Source organism: Bacillus rossius, chromosome 1, assembly GCF_032445375.1.
Source record: "Bacillus rossius redtenbacheri isolate Brsri chromosome 1, Brsri_v3, whole genome shotgun sequence".
NCBI classification, from domain to species: Eukaryota; Metazoa; Arthropoda; class Insecta; order Phasmatodea; family Bacillidae; genus Bacillus; species Bacillus rossius.
In genome coordinates, this window is record NC_086330.1 from 75,024,712 (window position 1) to 75,043,284 (window position 18,573).

The following is an 18,573-nucleotide window of genomic DNA, read 5'->3' on the forward strand; positions in this document are numbered from 1 at the left end:
CATTTTAAGGTTTCGTCATCCTTATCCTTTCCTTGCATAGCCATAAAAATTTAAAAGCTTAGACCGCTGCTGCTAAAACTTCGGCAGCATTTTTTTGGCAGACTATTCTTTAGACTATATTTTGTATAGTACACATTGCTCGTCTCTCAAGAATGCACTAAGAAAATTTATCAAAATCGAACATGTAAACAAATGACCTAGAAGAAATCACCAAGTAGATACTGGCAACCACTCCGGCGCCACAGCGTAGTTTGACATCGGTCTTACGTGACCGGGCTTTTCAGTTACTGATCCATGGCTTCAAGTCCACTTGTTTGTGAAGAAGTGTAAATCTGGTGCAAGTTTTCAACCCCTACCTAAAATTCTCAATTCAAAGAATTGGGTTGATATCCATTCCTACTGAATAAGATGCATCCTTTTTCTATTGTCTATTGATTATCTTTGGCAAATTTATGTCTGATTTTTCATTAAGTTAAAAGTTTTCATTGTTAATATGTGGTAGAGAAAGTGGACACTGGTCTTATCACCAAAACAGATAGGATTTTGAAGGTGAAAAGAAAATTAAATGAGATTTCAAACATTGTTTGCAGATATATACATATTGGAGACCTGTAGATTACAAACAAGCCTTGTTTTAAGATTCAGGGACACTGGTTCATAGCCACAATGTTCAGGAAGTTGCGAGCCTGTACTTACCTCTCGTGTTCCAGGCCAGGTCCTGAGCAGGAAGAACATAGAGGAGGTCATCAAGTTTGCTCACGAAGAGGAGCTGTTCATCTTCGCCGACGAGGTGCGTTGTCTGTTCACGTTTCCCTGTTCGAGAAGTGTGCTCACTGGCATTCAGAAACTGACGTGAAATGAGAATGTGTTGCTTGCACATTATGGTCACATTCTTTCCATGCATATGTTATAATGCTAAAGCAGTAACTTTTTGTGTACATAATATTATTGTATTGTTTCTAGTTACTGGCCATCACTTTGATGGAAAGGAAATGGTTTGGGCGTTAAAATACACATCAAGGAAGTGCACTGATATTTTTCTAAGTCAAAAAAATCTCTTTGCCAACCAAACATAACATTATTATGACTTTAAAATACTGGTTTCCTCAAAATGTAATACTGTATTTACCCGAATATAATGCAATGATTTTTACCAAAATTGCTGGAACTGAAAGTGAGTCTCGCAGTTTAATCGCAAACGTACGTCTTGCCGCCGGAGGAATATTTTGAAACGGCGCAGCGAATTAACTGTGTCAAGGCGTTGCCTACGTTATTATTAGGGCCAATGAAAAATGGTAAATAAAAAAGGCCCATTTCGGTGAATAAAAATAGTTATTTCGGTGCAAAATTTCGGTGAAAAAAAATTGTTTAGTTAGAAAAAATAAATATTTCGTCATTATAATTTTATACACATATATATGTGATGAAATTATTGTTTTATTTTTGTCAAAATTTATCAAAAACAATGTTTTAAAATACAACATGTACAGTAAGTCCTCGGTTTACGTCGGGGTTACGTTCCTGAAAACCGCGACGTAAATAGAAACGACGCAAAATGAGCCATGTTTCATACCACCGGCCGGCCACAGCCCAAGGTCGGCCGGAAGCACTGGCATACAGACGTGACAACGGGCAATTTTATCAGCAAATGACAACCGACAGCGTGGGAAACAAGTCCAACTAGTACTTCTCAGCTTTATAGAATGGTTATTTAACCAGATGCTTTATTACCTTTATTGATTGAAATATGAAAACAGATATATAAGGTAGATGTACCAGTAGTCGTCATGCTAAGAAGAGTTTTATAAAAAAAAATTGTGTACATAACCTTGTAGGTGTATTACTGCCCCTACATGTTTGTTTTTAACCTCAAACTTTACTCTACAATGCTATCCAACACTCTTCGATAAACACAAATTATTTTTGTAGATTTATAATTTTGAAAAAAGTGTGATTTCGAGCCAGTAGTCGTCATGCAAATTTTCGTGTTTGCCAGTGTTCGTCACATGTTTGTGCCAGTAGTCGTCATGTGCGATTTCGGCTGCATTAGTTTTAATTCATGGATCCAGAATGATAGTATTGTACTATTTGGGCTTCAAATTTTATTTGGTACTATATTTTAAACATCAAAATGGCATTTCATAAAGATCGTTCAGTAATATAATGAATAATCCTCATTAAATTTTGAATTTACTTACAGCACTCACGGAACAAAGAGGGACAGCACATAGAGCTGTAGCAAACCGAATGTATTGGTTACTGAGTAACGGGTGTGCCGTCTAGTAACGAGTAACGAAACGTTACACACGGCTGCATTTTGTTACTCGCATTTCTCGTATATTTTACGCATGCGCACGCATATTCAATGAATTTACGATACAAAGAACGATGTTTGTTTATTAATAAAGTATAATTTGGAAATTCCTCGTCTAAATTTTTTTACTGTTTATTAAAGGTATTATGTGTGTAGACAAAGTTTGAGATTGGAACAGAAACAACGTAACAAAGTATTTTTTTACAAATTATAAATATGTATGTTTTTATTTTTCACTATCGCGTATTTTCACGTTTTTTTTTGTTCTTATCTTAAAAGAGATATAATAAAGCTGCTCTAATGAGATTTAATTGTTTCTTGGTTAACAAAAACTGTTTAATTATCAAATATTGTTTATATTCTATTTATTATTATTTACGCGACGTCATACTGTACGCGTACGCAATACGACTCAATTCGTTGCTGCAACATAACATAGCATGTTATGCGGTATCACAAGTAAAATATAAAAATGAATCAGGGCCCGCCCATCTTCCTACCCAAGGGCGATTTGCCTTTGTGTTTATCGGACAATGTGTTCCTTGGCACACTATTTTTTTCCGCTGCTCATTTTATAGTCATACCATTCGCTACATCTTTAAGAGCAGCTTCCATGGCTGACTCTTCATACAACAGTATTTTCCGTTTTGGCATTTTGCCCTGTAATTAAAGAACGAGACACATTACAATGTTTAGTTTACTTATTAATGTCAAAATATATATCGAATGACCCCTAAATTAATGTAAACAACAATGCCTACACAATTTTTGCAATCAATAAAGTAAAGTAATTTCCGACCCAGAAGTCGTCATACACATGCATCGGAAGTCGTCATAGGTGACGACTACTGGATCTGATCATAATAACGTACTTTGTCTATTAACAACAAAGAACCAATATTATTTACGAACTTTAGGGTGTAACTTAGCACAACTTTAAATAAAATATTAAATGTACCAGTGCTCGTCAGGTATGACGAACACTAGCAATACAAGGTTTTTATTGATCCAGTTTTCGTCACCCTAACTAAATCATACAAAGAAAACGAATTTTTTTAAATAAACACTTTCACCTCTTCAAGAACATTTAAATAACACATTCAGCACAAAACATCACGAATAAACATGAAAAATTACAGAATTAGAAGTAAAAATGTGCACTAACGTCCTTAGTGTTTTAGTATAGGAATTCCCCTATTTATCTTCACTGCTCTACGAACTTTTGATGCACGGACTTTTTTTGATTGAAAATAGTGTTTGTTCCGAAAACTATTGTGGTAATTTCAGCTAGAACGTCGACCAAATTTTTGTCAATATTTAAGTTGGCGATATATTGAGCTACTTCTCTATTATTTACATTTGAAGTTGCTAGTGACGACCATTGGAGCAGTGACGAGTACCGGTGCACTTACCTTAGTACATACTGTACGTAATATACATAAACGCATAATGCATTCAAAGTGTAAGGATACAAAGTGGTTTAGCGCTACACAGATTTTACTTTGAGTCATTCGCGGGAGAAAACAACTGTTTTCTTTTGGAGGCTGGTAAGAACAAAGTCAAAAGAAATGCATACATACAATAAAAGTACTATAAGTATGACAAACATTGAGAGCCCTTGATTTAAAATAATCACATGAAGTAATAAACACGTTTGAAGATAAATTTAGTCGTTTGGAAGACATCTTATGAAGAAAAAATCATAAATTGCAGTGAGCTGATACTGTAGGCCTACTACAAACGCATTTAATCACGATAAAGTTAACAACGGCACGTTTAAAACTCCGGCCAACTCAATGATATCATAGCGACTGAAGTCACTTCAGCTGTAGCAAACCGTATCTATTCGTTACTGAGTAACGGGTGCGGCATCTAGTAACGAGTAACGAAACGTTACACACGAATGCATTTCGTTACTCGCATTTTTCGTATGTTTTACGCATGCGCACGCTTATTCGTTACAAAGAACGATGTTTGTTTATTAAGAAAAGTATAATTTGGAAATTCGTCGTCCAAGTTTTTTACTGTTTATTAAAGGTATTGTGTGTGTAGACAAAGTTTGAGATTGGAACAGAAACAACGTAAGAAAGTATTTTTTACAAATTATAAATATGTATGTTTTTGTTTTTTATTATCGCGTATTTTCACGTTTTTTGTTCTTATCTTAAAAGAGATATTATAATAAAGCTGCTCTAATGAGATTTTATTGTTTCTTGGTTAACAAAAGCTGTTAATTATCAAATACTTTTAATTGTTTATATTCAATTTATTATTATTTACGCGACGTCATACTGTACGCGTACGAAATACGACTCGATTCGTTGCTGTTACATAACATAGCATGTTATGCGGTATCAGAAGTAACGAGTAACGATACGAAAGTAACGAGCACTAATTGTTATAGTAACGAATACATACGGGTACACTTTTTTTAGTTACTTTTACACCTCTACCGAAGTGCCAAGGAGTTGGACGAAAAGGGGTAGGAGAAAATGCTGTGTCGTTGCGAGAAGTAGATAACACTTCCACGTGCGAGATACATGGATGGCCGAGCGGGCGGGCTGGTAGTATTGCATCACCGCGCGGAGAGCAGGAAGCGTCCCTCATGATGTATGATAAGATAAGGCGGTGAACGTGTAGCTTACACTACATAGCATAAATTAACTACCGAAGGAAACAAAGAATTATAAACGAATTATATAGGGTGTTTTGGTTAAAATAAAGATTTACGGTCATTGTAAACGACGTTATTGTGAATCGGCGACAACTTAAATTGAAACATGAGTACTCAAACATTAGCGACGTTAATCCGAAACGACGTAAATCGGTACGACGTAAATAGAGGACTTACTGTACATATAAAATTTAGCACGCTGAATTTGTAATTAAAATTCTCAAGATTACATACAAAAAAATCAGAAACTTAACAGAAACGTTAGCGGCTTAAGTCCATTTCCACTATCTCTGAAAATCAGCTATTTTATATTTCCTGCAAACTAGTCCCCACCAAAACACATTGCTAGCATTATTTCCATGTTTTCCGCCCCCAAAGATGTGCGTTTGTCACTCATTATGTTGCTGTACGCTGAAAAGGCACGTTCACTGTCAACATTGGACACTGGAAGCCAGAGACACTTGATCGCACTATCTGAGAATTCTGGAAAGTCATTCTTCAACGACAGTAAAACTCGTAGCATGTCTACCTTCCCAATTTCAGACTTCAGAACGGCATGTTTTGTTGCTGCGTAGCCATCCAAAAACTTTTGAAATGTGATATCTCGAAGTAAAGGCACAGCTTGGACTCGATTCTGCAAGTTCACTGCATCAATTTCTGGCCCTCTTGAAATTATTTCCCGTGGATTGAACAAGAAGCCTATGTTCTCCAAGAATGATTTTGCAGGATCCCCTCCCATCAATGATGACAGTTTTAGAAAAGATTTCTGGCCAGTCACAGCAAGTTTCGCTCCTGTTGCAGCTTTTAGACATGCAGCAGAATTCAACAATTTTGCTGTCTCTCCACCAAAATTTCTGTCACTGACAAGCTTGAACCCTGTCTTTAAATCTGACAGTTTTACACACAGTTTGTGAGCGAATGGATATGATGAACCTTCCAGACATTCCAACAGATCAACAGTTTTTTTGCAATACTCTACCACAAATTTTGCCTCACATTGCAAAACTAAAACCTGATCGGTGCTCAAGCTTTTGAAGTACTCTGTAGCATCAGCACCATCAAAATCTTGCTGTCTAAAAAATTCAACAAGATGAACTAGGTACTTATCAAGATAAGTCACTGAAGTGAACCATGAGTTCCAGCGGGTCAAAACAGGTGATGGGAACAGCTTTGGTTCGACAGAAGATTTTTTGAGGAAATCCAAATAGTGATGTTTCCTCTTCCTGGTGTTCAGGAATGCCATCTTTGCCTTCACTACACATTCGTTTAACGTAGTTAGTTCTGTAGACCAAACATTACCAACTAAATTAAGTTTGTGTGCCCAGCACTGAATGTACAACATGTTCTCACCCACTAACACTTTCAACAATTCTGCACACTTGTTCATATATTTTGCAGAATCAGATACAAATGCACAAACATTTTCATACTTCACGTTATATTTAATTAATGTCTCCACTACTGCTCGTGAACATTCTGTTGAATTAGCATTACTGAGCACTTTCACTCCAGCAACCAGCAATTTGGAGTCACCACTAGCCAAGAGAACTTTAAACAAAACAACGAAGACACATTCTCCTCTTCGGTTTGTGGTTTCATCACACAGCACAACTACTTGTTGGTCCTTGACTGCCAGTTTTACTTTCTCTTCTTCCTCCATCTTCAGTGACTGCAGGTATGTAGTGCGTAATGTGTGTGCTTGAGGAAGATCTCCCGAACCTGCAATCAAATGTCATATTTCCATATACTGAAATTCAAAGCCATATTTATTTTAAACATGTTACAAATTTTTATGTATTTATTTAGTTTGAACCCTCTTCTTAAAAAATTATAAAATACCCAAAACAATTTCATTTAAAACTTAAACACTCCGCTACTTATAGCAAAAGGCAAAAATTCTAAATTTCTACCCGTTTCGGAGAAATAACTTTTCATTGTTTACATTATATAGCCTCAGCATTGATGCAGCAGCCTCCATGTTGATTTTTATTTCCATTTATGTACATCGCATATATCGTCTATTTAATCATTTCAGAGCCTGAAAAATTGTCTGGTTGGCATGATCCTGTACATCTGATCCTGTTGTACATTTTTTTTTAGCAGTGGGGAGACGCGTTCCATGCAAATAAATTGCGTAGTAAATAAACTACATCAGGTTTCTTTTTTACATATTTTAATTTTTTATCGTGCGAAACGTGTCGGCTCTGTGCACCTCCCGACTGCTAAAAAAAAAAAAAAAAAAAAAAAACCATGTACCACAGGATCGTGTTATGAGACACTTAAATGATAAAATAGATGGAAAATGTGATGTAAACTAATAACAATGTGGCGACTACCGCATCAATGCTCAGGCTTTATATGTATGTAAACAATAAATGGCAATATCTCCGAAATGGGTATGAATTTTGTATGAGCGCCTTGGTAAATATGTAGTGTTACGGTATTTGCGAAAAAAAAAATTTTAATCCGAAAATACTTTTATTGTATGCTCATTAACTTCCTCTTTTCATTAAACCCGGCAGAGATAAGAAATTCCAAATACTTTAGGAGATATCGCCATTCTTATTTTGCAATACAAGACCTGTGCAATCATTTGACAGTCGCAATTTCTTTATTTTGCCGTGTGTTCGTGAATGCCTAATTAATTAAAATGGTCAATTAGGTCAGGTCAGTTACATTATAAATACTTTCAAACTAAGCGGACATTAAAAATAATATTAATTTTAATGGTTGTTGGTAAATATTTACAATCGCGGTAGATGCCAAAAAAAATGCTAAAAATCCGAAAATACTTTTATTCTATGCTCTTTCACTTCCTCTTTTCAAATCAACCGGTGGAGATAAGAAATTCCAAATACTTTAGGAGATATCGAATTTTTTAATTTCATGATATGTAGTCGCGGTAGATGCCAAAAAAAAATGTAAAAAATCCTAAAATACCTTTATCATATGCTCTTCAACTTCCTCTTTTCATTAAAAGCGGCGGAGATAAGAAATTCCAAATACTTTAGGAGATATCGAATTTTTTAATTTTGCAATACAAGACCTGTGGAACCATTCGAGCGGCGCCATTTTTGTTATTTTGCAGTGTGTTCGTGAATACGTGAATCGTGAATGCGTAATTAATAAAATGGTTGATTAGGTCAGGTCAGTTACATTATTAATACTTTCAAACTAAGCCGACATTAAAAATTATTTTGTGAATTAATTTTAATTATTCTTTAGTTTTAAATTATTTATAATGTAACTGACCTTACCTAACAAACCCGTAACAAAGGATGTACAGTAACAACTTACATAAATTTTTTTGTTACTTATTACTTGCGCAACAATATCAAAATAACAAATAAGACTTTAAAATTAGAAACGTTAAAAACTCACGTAAGTTGGAGGCGGTAATTAAACACCGTTTTAAACAATAACTGAACTAAATAATCACGTATTAGTTCATTTGAATTCTGGCCTATCACGAACAATCACGTGACATCATTATCCAATAAAAAAATAGATACTCGTACGTAAACAAGAAACAATGGTGCACGCACGCCACAGGAATGCGCTGGTTTTGTGCTGAAATTTAAAAATTTGATATCTCCTAAAGTATTTGGAATTTCTAATCTCCGCCGCTTTTAATGAAAAGAGGAAGTTGAAGAGCATATAATAAAGGTATTTTCAGATGTTTAGCATTTTTTTTGGCATATACCGCGACTCTACATATGATGAATTTAAAAAATTTGATATCTCCTAAAGTATTTGGAATTTCTTACCTCCACCGGTTGTTTTGAAAAGAGGAAGTGAAAGGGCACAGAATAAAAGTATTTTCAGATTTTTAGCATTTTTTTTGTCATCTACCGCGATTGTAAATATTTACCTGGTTGTTTAGGTAAAGTATTTATAATGTAACTGACCTGACCTAACAAACCGGGACAAAGGATGAACAGTAGGAACTCACGTAATTTTTTTTTTACTTACCTGCGCAACAATATCCCAATAAAACATTAAAATTTGAAACGTTAAACACAAGAAACAATGATAAATGCCGCATGAATGCACAGGTATTGTGATGAAAATTAAAAATTCTATATCTCCTAAAGTATTTGGAATTTCTTATCTCCGCCGGGTTTAATGAAAAGAGGAAGTTAAAGAGCACAGAATAAAAGTGTTTTTAACAAATATCACCCAAATATGAAAATTAAAAAATTTGATATCTCCTAAAGTATTTGGAATTTCTTATCTCCGCCGGGTTTATTGAAAATAGGAAGTTAAAGAGCATATAATAAAAGTATTTTCGGATTTTTAATATTTTTTTTCCCGCAAATACCGCTACACTACATATTTACCAACTAAATAAATCTGTACCAACTTTTAGTTTAGTTTCACCTACCTTTCACATATTCATTCAGCCATTCTCTTATTGCTGGGTGGTTAAGTTTTTGAAGTGGTATATTCGCTTTAACAAAAGCGCGAACTGTATCCTCGGCCAGTTTAGTTTTCTCGTTCTTTGTTTTCTTGTGAGTAGAGATATTTTCTTCTAGAGTAACTTGGCGCTTAGTGCCAGAACCCGATGCTTGACACCTATCTTTGTTCACCTTGTGCGATGCTCGAAATTTACAGTGTTTTTCATACGTGTCTTTTCTTTTCCAGTCGACTTGCACATTACAGAACTTGCACATCATGATGCCTTTTTCTTTACTAAAAACGTAAAATCCTTCGTCGTCATACTCTTTGGCTCTTTCGAAAACACTCACAACTTTCGGCATTTTATAAGTTTATCAACAGTGACCACGGTAATATGACCAACATGCCACAAAAACTTTAACGGAAAACGATCATAGAATGCAGAAGAGATACATATTGCATCCACTCGGAAATAAAGAACTTAAACTCGACAGACACGCACTCGTGGAAATAAAATCATAGAACATTTCGACACTCGTAACTACCAACGGCATCTGTGATTTGTCCACCAGTAGCTAAGTAATGATGTTTATTGCCACTCTCTACTCTATGGGTGCTAGAGAAAAACAAAAGCAAAGATGGCGTCTCACATATAACCTCTTGGAATAATAAACGTTTTGTGCAGGTTCCAGAATGATTCAACGTGATTTTTCGCGATAAAAAAGGTTAATTTCGCGCAATTATCGCGATTTCGTGATATTTCGTGAAAAACTACGGATTTCGCGCATCACAGCAAATTTCGTTAAAACAAAATGCAGTATATTAACGTCTTATCACTACCAAGTAAGGTTATTTGTATTACCCATCATGTGCAAGTGATTTTTTTAAAATTTCGCGATTTCGTCATTAACGAAATTTGACTACCCCTAGTTATTATTCAAGGCCGGGAAGGAGAGGGGGTTTTCAGCTCCGAAATCTGTGCCGCTGCATTTCACGCAATGGCTGCTAGATGTCTCTCTGATGTGCAGTAAAAGAGGCAATTCAACACAGAGTTGTATGCGCAGTGTGGTCGATTTGTAATGTATTACGAGTGTTCGGCATACCATGTATGTTATTTGCATTAAAAATGTTTTTATTTTTTTTTTTTATATTATATTAGGTGTTGAATATGTGTAAGTAACAAAATTATGTATGTATGACATTGTAAATCCTACTAATATTATAAACGCGAAAGTTTGTAAGTATGGATGGATGGATGTTTGTTACTCTTTCACGTAAAAACTACTGAATGGATTTGAATGAAATTTGGCCTACAGCTAGCTTATAACCTGGATTAACACATAGACCCCCATATTAATATGAAATTCCATCCCTAAAAGAGTGAAAAAGTGATAATTTCATTTTATAACAGAAAAAATCATAGGTCATAGACATACAAATAGTGAGTGAGTGTAATTTCTCTATGTCTGACACACGATCATACACATACGTAGTAAGGTCTGGCAAATTGATATTTTTCTCCTTGGTGAGACCAGTCCGCTTAGTGGAGCTCGCAGCGGCTAGCAAAATAAAGGCGCTAATAACAGTTTTGTTCTTAACTTCGTCAATAGATAGAGTTGCCTTGGATTTTAAACGCACCATCGTTTGATGTGTTTGTCATGTCTTTAATTTTCGTTTGTTTGTGCCGTATGCATTCCTATAACATTCATCCGATTGCGATGAAATTTTGGTGATATGTTATGCGCATGCCCGTGAAGGTTACTGAGACGGTATAACTATTTTTCAATAGTTGGAGCACGAATCGTGTCAAAAAATGTGTTTATTTCATTTTATATAGCGGCACTTCATCTGTTTTTGTTCTATAAGTGCGCACGCATGACACAATTTATTTAAATATAAAAGAGAGACAGATAGAGTGATTATATATATATATATATATATATATATATATATATATATATATATATATATATATATATATATATAAAGGAATTGGTCTGTTCTGTAATTTTTTCGGTTCCGGTTCCCTTTCGGTTCTTGGAATTCGTTTCGGTTCTTCACCGGTTCCGGTTCCGTTTCCTGTTCCTGTCTCATTGGTTGTGAGGATAATCCGACTTTAAGGGGAAAAAAATTAACTGTCTCATCGGTAGTATTTTATACAATGTTCGCATATAGCAAACTTCTCATCTGCATCAAGAACAAAATGTTCCCCACAGACGACATTACTGCAACGAAACAAACTCCTCATGCACAAAGCTGAAAATATTACTTCCTTTATTAATTTACGTGCCAATAACAAATTATTTATTGCCTAAACCACGACAGTAGCCAAAACAAAACGTCGAAGTTCTGGATGTGTACCAACCTCCCGGTATTATTGGTCGCATGTGTTGAAAAATTACGGCAAAATAAGTATCATGTTAAAGTAATATCTAAAAGGGTGTAATTGTTTACTTCAATTTTCACATACATTTAAAACCATATGGTTTAATTCTGGAATGGTAAAATAACGTTTACAGTTTATAAGTTAAAACGTATGATATGTTGTGTAATCCATGGCAAGTTGGTCATAATGTTCACAAAAACATGGCAGCGTAGCCGTGGCATATTACCGTAAATAAATGAAAATAACAATATAATGTAATACCCCAAGTGTCTTAAAGAATTATTAAATAAGTAGGTAAAAAAATTTGGAAACTCTGAATACTGGGGCCCACAATTAATAGCTATCAGAAATCAACATCAGAGGCGACACTATGAGTAAACAAGAAAATTTAGTGACTCCCTGCGAACACTTGGGAGAAAAAGGATCTTTATTATAGATTAACTAAATAAAAACAACAGTTACGTCTATAGACTTCCTTATTTTATTAATCATTGTTCTTTCCTTTTTTATGGATTAAATTTTCCTTTGTAACATCTGTTTTTCATTTATAAGTGATCTTACATAAATTCCTCACAATTACACTTATTATATTATATTCTTTAACTTTATTTATGAGAGGGCCGGCCCTGAATGTTTAACAAAAATTACAATATTTAAAAACATGAATGAAATTAACATCGCTAACTTTAAAGGTTGTACATATAATTCTTGCAAAACAACATATGAATTTCCTCTCCTTGAACTGCTTTAACTGTCCGCTGTCTTAACTGGGTTAGACTATTTTGAGTTCGTATGAAAATGATAGAATGATGTGGGTATCACCCGGGGCTGTAGGTAGACGGTGATCGAGGTAGTAGGCCTAAAGATGGTGGATTCTGCTCAGGATCCGACTCCAGAGGTTCTGGCAGAGGATTTTGGTTGCCCCAAACTTGGAACCCTGTCTGAAACAGAAGTCCAAATTCCAAAGAATCAGACCTGTTTCCAGACAGTATACTTAAATGGCGCAAAAGGCTAATAAAGGGAAATGAAAGGGAGGATGACGTCAAGACTTACCAAAACAGGGTGTTGGTCCTAGCGCTCAGGAGAGGACGTCTCGTCTCCGAAAACCCGAACCACGATTCGCGGTAGACACGGAAGTCTTCATGATTTAATAAAAAAATACTCTACTTTTAACTAAACTACTGACTGGTTAATCTTAATTTTTAGATAGAGACATCATCCCTATAGTCTGAGAAGACTACATAATTCTAGATGCGAAGCCAATGATTCGCCGAAGATCGCAGTTACAGAAGGTACCAGTCAGTCAGGAGGCGCGCACCGAAGTCCCTTCAGAGCGGGATATCATCAGTATATAATAAGCGCGGGGTCTCTACAGAATGGGAGGGGGTTAGGCCATGAGCCGAAAATTACCGAGCCCACCCGAAGGTGTCCGGCATAAAAAATATCAGATCTTACTGGAGTGACTGCGCGACTGAGGCGCTATCTTTTGGTGGCGAGAAGAAGTACTAATAAATCGACTTGTGGCCGACGGGTGTGTCAATGCTAGTAGTATATGGGGCAACCAGTGTTGCCACCTAGCGGGCCGAGACATAAGGAGGAGAAATGTTGTCGTTACCTCCGCGCGAACGCGCTAGTGTCGGCGCTGCCGACGCCCACAAGTGGCGTTAGTGACCACAGCCGTCGCTAGATGTCGTTAAAGTCCAGAATCGTATCTGCGGCTGTCAAGCCTGAGATGGCCTTGAATTCGGTTACCGTCCCCAGGAGTTCACAAGCGGTCATCGCTCCTGGCTTCAATTCTGAGAAGAAAGGGTGGTGGAGCAGGGGGGGGGGGGATGGCTTTAAAAAACGCATGGTCTGTGGGACGCAAGGCCCACAGGATCTTCCCGTCGTGTCTTGCTGCTATTGAACCTTATACCAATTCGTGACAGAGTTAGCAGGGCTCAGCACTGCTCCACAAGCTGCTGTTGGCAAAAGTAGTCATGCGGAGAAATTAAGTTACCGGCTTCCGACGTGCCTGTAGGTGGGAGAAATATTAGCCAGGCTGCAAGCCTAGCATTGGGCTGGGAAAAAAATCAGCTTGCCTCTGAGAACAGAGGCTGAGGGCCTGGCCGTAAAGATAAAAGATGAGTAAAAAAAAATAAATTTCCAAAAATATTTAAGATTACAAAATTTTAAATAAAACGTGCCTAAATCCCTAATTCACGGCACAATAACCAAGACGGAAATTTCAGAAAATTTTCCAATTATCTGTATTGTGCTACATTTACATACAGAATAAAGTTATCCCGGCACTAAATATAATATAGAACATAGTTATGGCTGTGATTGCATCAATTTTCTTAAGCGCATTGAGTCACGCCTGAGGTATGTACGTACGGTAATGTCTGTCTGTTTTAGATTTGCGGAATGTTTTATTTACCTATTTATTATTTATCGATTATACGTAATGGAAAACAACATTAAATAAATCATTGTAACACATCTTAACAATAATTATGCTGAACGGTTGTGCTTTAAATTTTAAGTGTAGTGGAAATACTGAAAATGAACCTTAACAACGTTACTTTAAAGAACCGGTCTTTTCAGTACCCGAAAACAGTTCCAGTCCGGAGGCCTAGAACCAGGGAACCGAGGAACCGAAGAACCGGACACAGATTCAAGTGGCTTGTGTAGTCATAGTTTTGGTTTTTCTATTTAAAGTTGAAGAAAGGTTTTTGTTGCACGACTTATTAATTTAAATTGTTTAGCGTGCTCTTTTAAACATCACTTTTTAAATAAACGTACTTTCCATAAATGGGTTTTGTTTTCATGAATAACTTTTCTAACAAATTTTTTTTTTTCTCGCATAATCGTAACACCCCTACTTTTCAAACTTGATTTTAAAATTAAATGTGCTATGACTATGCGAGAAAACATGGTACACCTTTGTGCCTGAAAAGTGCATATATGTGCCTAACAGGTGTACCAAGACAATGTTTACGAGAAGCAGAGTAAGTTCCACTCATTCAAGAAGGTGTCCGTTGAGATGGGGACACCATACAAGAACATTCAGATGGCATCTTTCCTCTCCTCTTCCAAAGGTTTGTTTGGTTTTAGCAGTATTTGATTTATGTTTAAGGATTCAGTTTCATTAATACTAATTCTCCATTTATGGACAGGCACATTTAATTTCAGTCTGTTTTGTCTAGTAGTGTTTATTTCTTACCCATGGTTTGATAATTTAGTTTTTACTAAATCAGGAATTTTAAAGTAATAAACTCCTGCACTACCTTATAGAGCAGACTTTCTGTTAAAATTATTTAACCTAAGCAGTTTTTAAGCTTAGACACTGGACAAAATGTGTGAGTCTTATGTCCACCAGGATCTTCAGGCAGGTGACAGCCTGGTGGAATAAAGTTAACCGTGGCACTAAGCCCAGTCCACTCGACCAGTCTGACAGACTAAGAACAGTATGAAGTCAGTAACCTGTGGCCTCTGTGGCCCGGCACATTCTGTAGTCCGGCACCATCGAGCCACTTGCTTCCACTTGTTTTGGCCTTGGGCGCCAGGTTGCATTACTGTGCTGCCCACATTTGTAGCTCTCTCATAGGTTTGTTTTATTGTTAGTGTTCTTTTCAATATAGTTTTTTCTTTATATATTTATATAATGTGTGTTACATTTTAGCACTTGGTATACAGTATCCGAGTTGTATTCTAAGTGTATTTGCAACATGAGAACACATGAATTTGTTCGTTACTGGGGTTAGGTGCTGCGCAAAACTAGTGAGTAATGAAAAACTTGCTCATTCTATTTTTAATTGGGGGTTACATTTCATATTTCACATTTCACTGGTACATTTCCGTAATGATTTTTGGGAAAAACCCGATTCTTATCTGTTTTTTTTTCTTTCTATAGAGCAGATTATTACAACTTGTTATCATTATTCTTTATATTCTAATTATTTACTATATTGACATTCATTAATTCAGCAAAATTTGCTTCACTGTAGCTGGTTTTGATTAAGTTGAATGTGTGTGTGTGTGTGCTGTGCCTGCGGCAGGCTACATGGGCGAGTGCGGGCTGCGCGGCGGCTACGCGGAGGTGGTGAACCTGCAGCCGGAGGTGAAGGCAATGCTCCTCAAGTGCATCTCCGCGTCACTCTGCCCCACCGTGCTGGGCCAGGTGGGTGTGCCTAGCGTGGGCTGTCCGGAGCTGGGTTAGCCCACTCCCAAGTGAACACACTCAGGAAACATGTGTACTCTCGTTGTTTCCACTCATTCCTTCTGTTAATGCTCATGAACTCTCAACACCTTTCATCGTCTCTAATGACTCGATGTACCGTGTTTTCTCGCATAATCGTCGCACATTTTATACTAAAATCAATTTTGAAAAGTAGGGGTGCGACGATTATGTGATAAAAGAGGGTAATCGAGACGTTAATATCAGGTCACAGAAGTTCCTGTAAAAGTAATGAAACTTTAGGATTGGTCACCAAAGTGACATCAAAGTCTTCAAAAAAAAACTGTGATGTTGCTGGAAGTTGTACATTGAATTTAAATAGTTTGTGACAGTCTACTCAAATTATGTGCAAAATCTCTGAAAGATTTTAACTTTTATTACATGAAAAATGCACATTCGATTGAATAGTTCAATTTTGTATGTATTATGTTTAATTTTGCCACTGCATATAAATGAAATTGTAATATGAATTAAGACAAAAATTATTAAAAGTTTGTGAAATGTCTTGAAAATCAATTCAGCAGGTATTTGAAGTGACCTCAGAGTGCTTATCGAGCTCGTCCGTGTGTGCAGGCGGTGATGGATGTGGTGGTGCACCCCCCGCAGCCTGACGAGCCATCGTACGGCCAGTTCGTGCAGGAGAAGGAGGGCGTGCTGCGCTCGCTGGCCGAGCGCGCCACCATGGTCGCAGAGGCGTTCAACAGCATCGAGGGCATCTCCTGCAACTCGGTTCAGGGCGCCATGTACGCCTTCCCACAGGTGCAGGTTCCATGCCCGACAGGGTCAAGCCTTGATTCTTCGCCTGTGTGAAAACATTGCCACGAGCCTGTGGGTTTTCTTGAATAGTCAGATTTTCCTACTCTTTCATGCCTTCAATGCTCCATTCTAATCTCTTCACCCTCTTGTCTCAATTGACCCCCATGTCGCATGACATTTCAGCTATAATTAATTAATTCAGTCACATATTAAGCATATTTCTGGCACATACTTAAGGAAATAATACTATATAAATAATATTTGCAGGAACAATTATGTATAATCTTTACATGTTTCATGCCACTGTTATTCAAGTACAAGTTGATGGTAGAGTGAAAAAATCCAAACTAACCAAACAGTCTTGAACCTTAAACAAAATGTACCTGGTGTTAATTATGCGTCTATGCCATTTTGCTTGTATGTGCACAGGGCTACATATTTGGCCAAAGAATGTACTACACGCCCAAGTCAACTGTGGTCCCGGGAAAAATGTGAACTACCCAAGGTCAGACGGACCCCTCCCTCCGTCGTCATCCCTTCCACCACACTGTCCCCTCCTTTCCCTAGTCCGCCTCAAGGCTCGGAGCGAATCATGTCGCGGGTGGGACGGCAAGTAGAGTTGTCACCATACCCCTCCTCATTTCCCACCCCTCTCTCACTGCGACACTAGCGCTCCCGTCACTCCCCTCCTCGGGATCACAGTTGGCTTGGGCGTGTAGTAGTGTGGTCCATTCAAGGAGTGTATTCATACATTTTAAAACAATTCATAAAAATATTAATTTTAGTTGTGGCCTAAGTTATATAATTATTTAAGAACTTTTATGTTGCTGTTTACATTTAATAAGTTTTATACAAATGTATGTATGTGTTTGTGTGCATAAAATCTGATAAATTACTTGAAAACTGTGTATGTTGTACAATATACTTTATGATGAACAGTGTGAATAAAAAAATTATGTACAGTTCAATTGTAAAAAATAAAACTTTTTCAAGTAAGTTTTAATGCATTAAAGGTGTATGTAAATAATTTTTGTTTATTAGTTGTACATATTGAAATTTCTGCATTTGCAACTTTTTTTTATAAAAGGCACTTTTTTGTATTTTGTATGAAAATTTGTAACTATGTTTGGGAGCTGTAGTGGGTAGTGAGGCAGGGTCTCGAGCAGGTTTGTTGGTGTGTTGGCAGCTGCGTCTCCCAGAGAAGGCAGTGAAGGAGGCGCAATCCCGCGGGATGCAGCCAGACACCTTCTACGCCTTCCAGCTACTGGAGAACACTGGAATCTGTGTGGTTCCTGGCTCTGGGTTCGGCCAGAGGGAGGGCACCTACCACTTCAGGTACTGACCCCGTCCGCTTCTCCTGCGAGCTGACTTCGCACAGCCCTGGGGGCCCACCTAGTGCTGGCGCGAGTGCTTTCAAGAATCTATACCGGATGGTTCAAACCTACTAATTATTCTGAAACACATATTTTAGTCTTATTCACTCTCCTTAAAATAGAGATTAAAAATTAAATCTGGAAACAGAACTACTTGTCTGCCTTCTGCGAATTCTGAAATGCTTTTCATAAACTGACAACGCTTGGATATCGTGAGCAGTTTTCAAACCTCAAGGCCTCTTTAGAGGCTCTGCAAGCCAGGTTGGGCACCAAAGTGTGAAAGTGTGTTTCAAGTGTGCTTTCAAACCCAGTTCCACTTCTTTGCTCATTGACTGTATTAACATACAAATAACACCAATATTGTAGTCCCATTCAAAACTATAAAACATATTCTTATATCTACAAACCAGATCTTAAAAAAAAATTTGTATTGGCCTAGCTACTTTAAATACA

General features: G+C 37.0%; 2 protein-coding genes across 2 annotated transcripts in view; one reads left to right on the forward strand and one right to left on the reverse strand.

Annotated features, from left to right (window-relative positions):
• LOC134537939 (alanine aminotransferase 1) overlaps positions 1 to 18,573 on the forward strand; it is a 54,342-nt gene that overhangs the window by 31,920 nt on the left and 3,849 nt on the right. Inside the window, exons 7-11 of the mRNA XM_063378928.1 lie at positions 711 to 790; positions 14,732 to 14,852; positions 15,813 to 15,934; positions 16,565 to 16,750; positions 17,934 to 18,082. Of these exons, the coding sequence (XP_063234998.1) occupies positions 711 to 790; positions 14,732 to 14,852; positions 15,813 to 15,934; positions 16,565 to 16,750; positions 17,934 to 18,082 (658 nt within the window). The remainder of the gene's footprint in view (positions 1 to 710; positions 791 to 14,731; positions 14,853 to 15,812; positions 15,935 to 16,564; positions 16,751 to 17,933; positions 18,083 to 18,573) is intronic.
• On the reverse strand, positions 252 to 9,872 carry LOC134537934 (uncharacterized). Its single transcript, XM_063378914.1, has 2 exons — positions 9,373 to 9,872; positions 252 to 6,707 (listed from the first exon to the last, which is right to left on the reverse strand). The coding sequence occupies exons 1-2, from the start codon at positions 9,746 to 9,748 to the stop codon at positions 5,311 to 5,313; spliced, it is 1,773 nt and encodes a 590-aa protein (XP_063234984.1). The 5' UTR covers positions 9,749 to 9,872; the 3' UTR covers positions 252 to 5,310.

What these genes read in the sequence shown, in the direction of transcription:
- LOC134537934 (XM_063378914.1), bottom strand. Translation starts at nt 9,748, where the DNA reads ATGCCGAAAGTTGTGAGTGTTTTCGAAAGAGCCAAAGAGTATGACGAC. An exon ending in GCTGAATGAATATGTGAAAG is followed by an intron (nt 6,708 to 9,372) that starts GTAGGTGAAACT and finishes ATTTGATTGCAG; the next exon opens with GTTCGGGAGATCTTCCTCAA.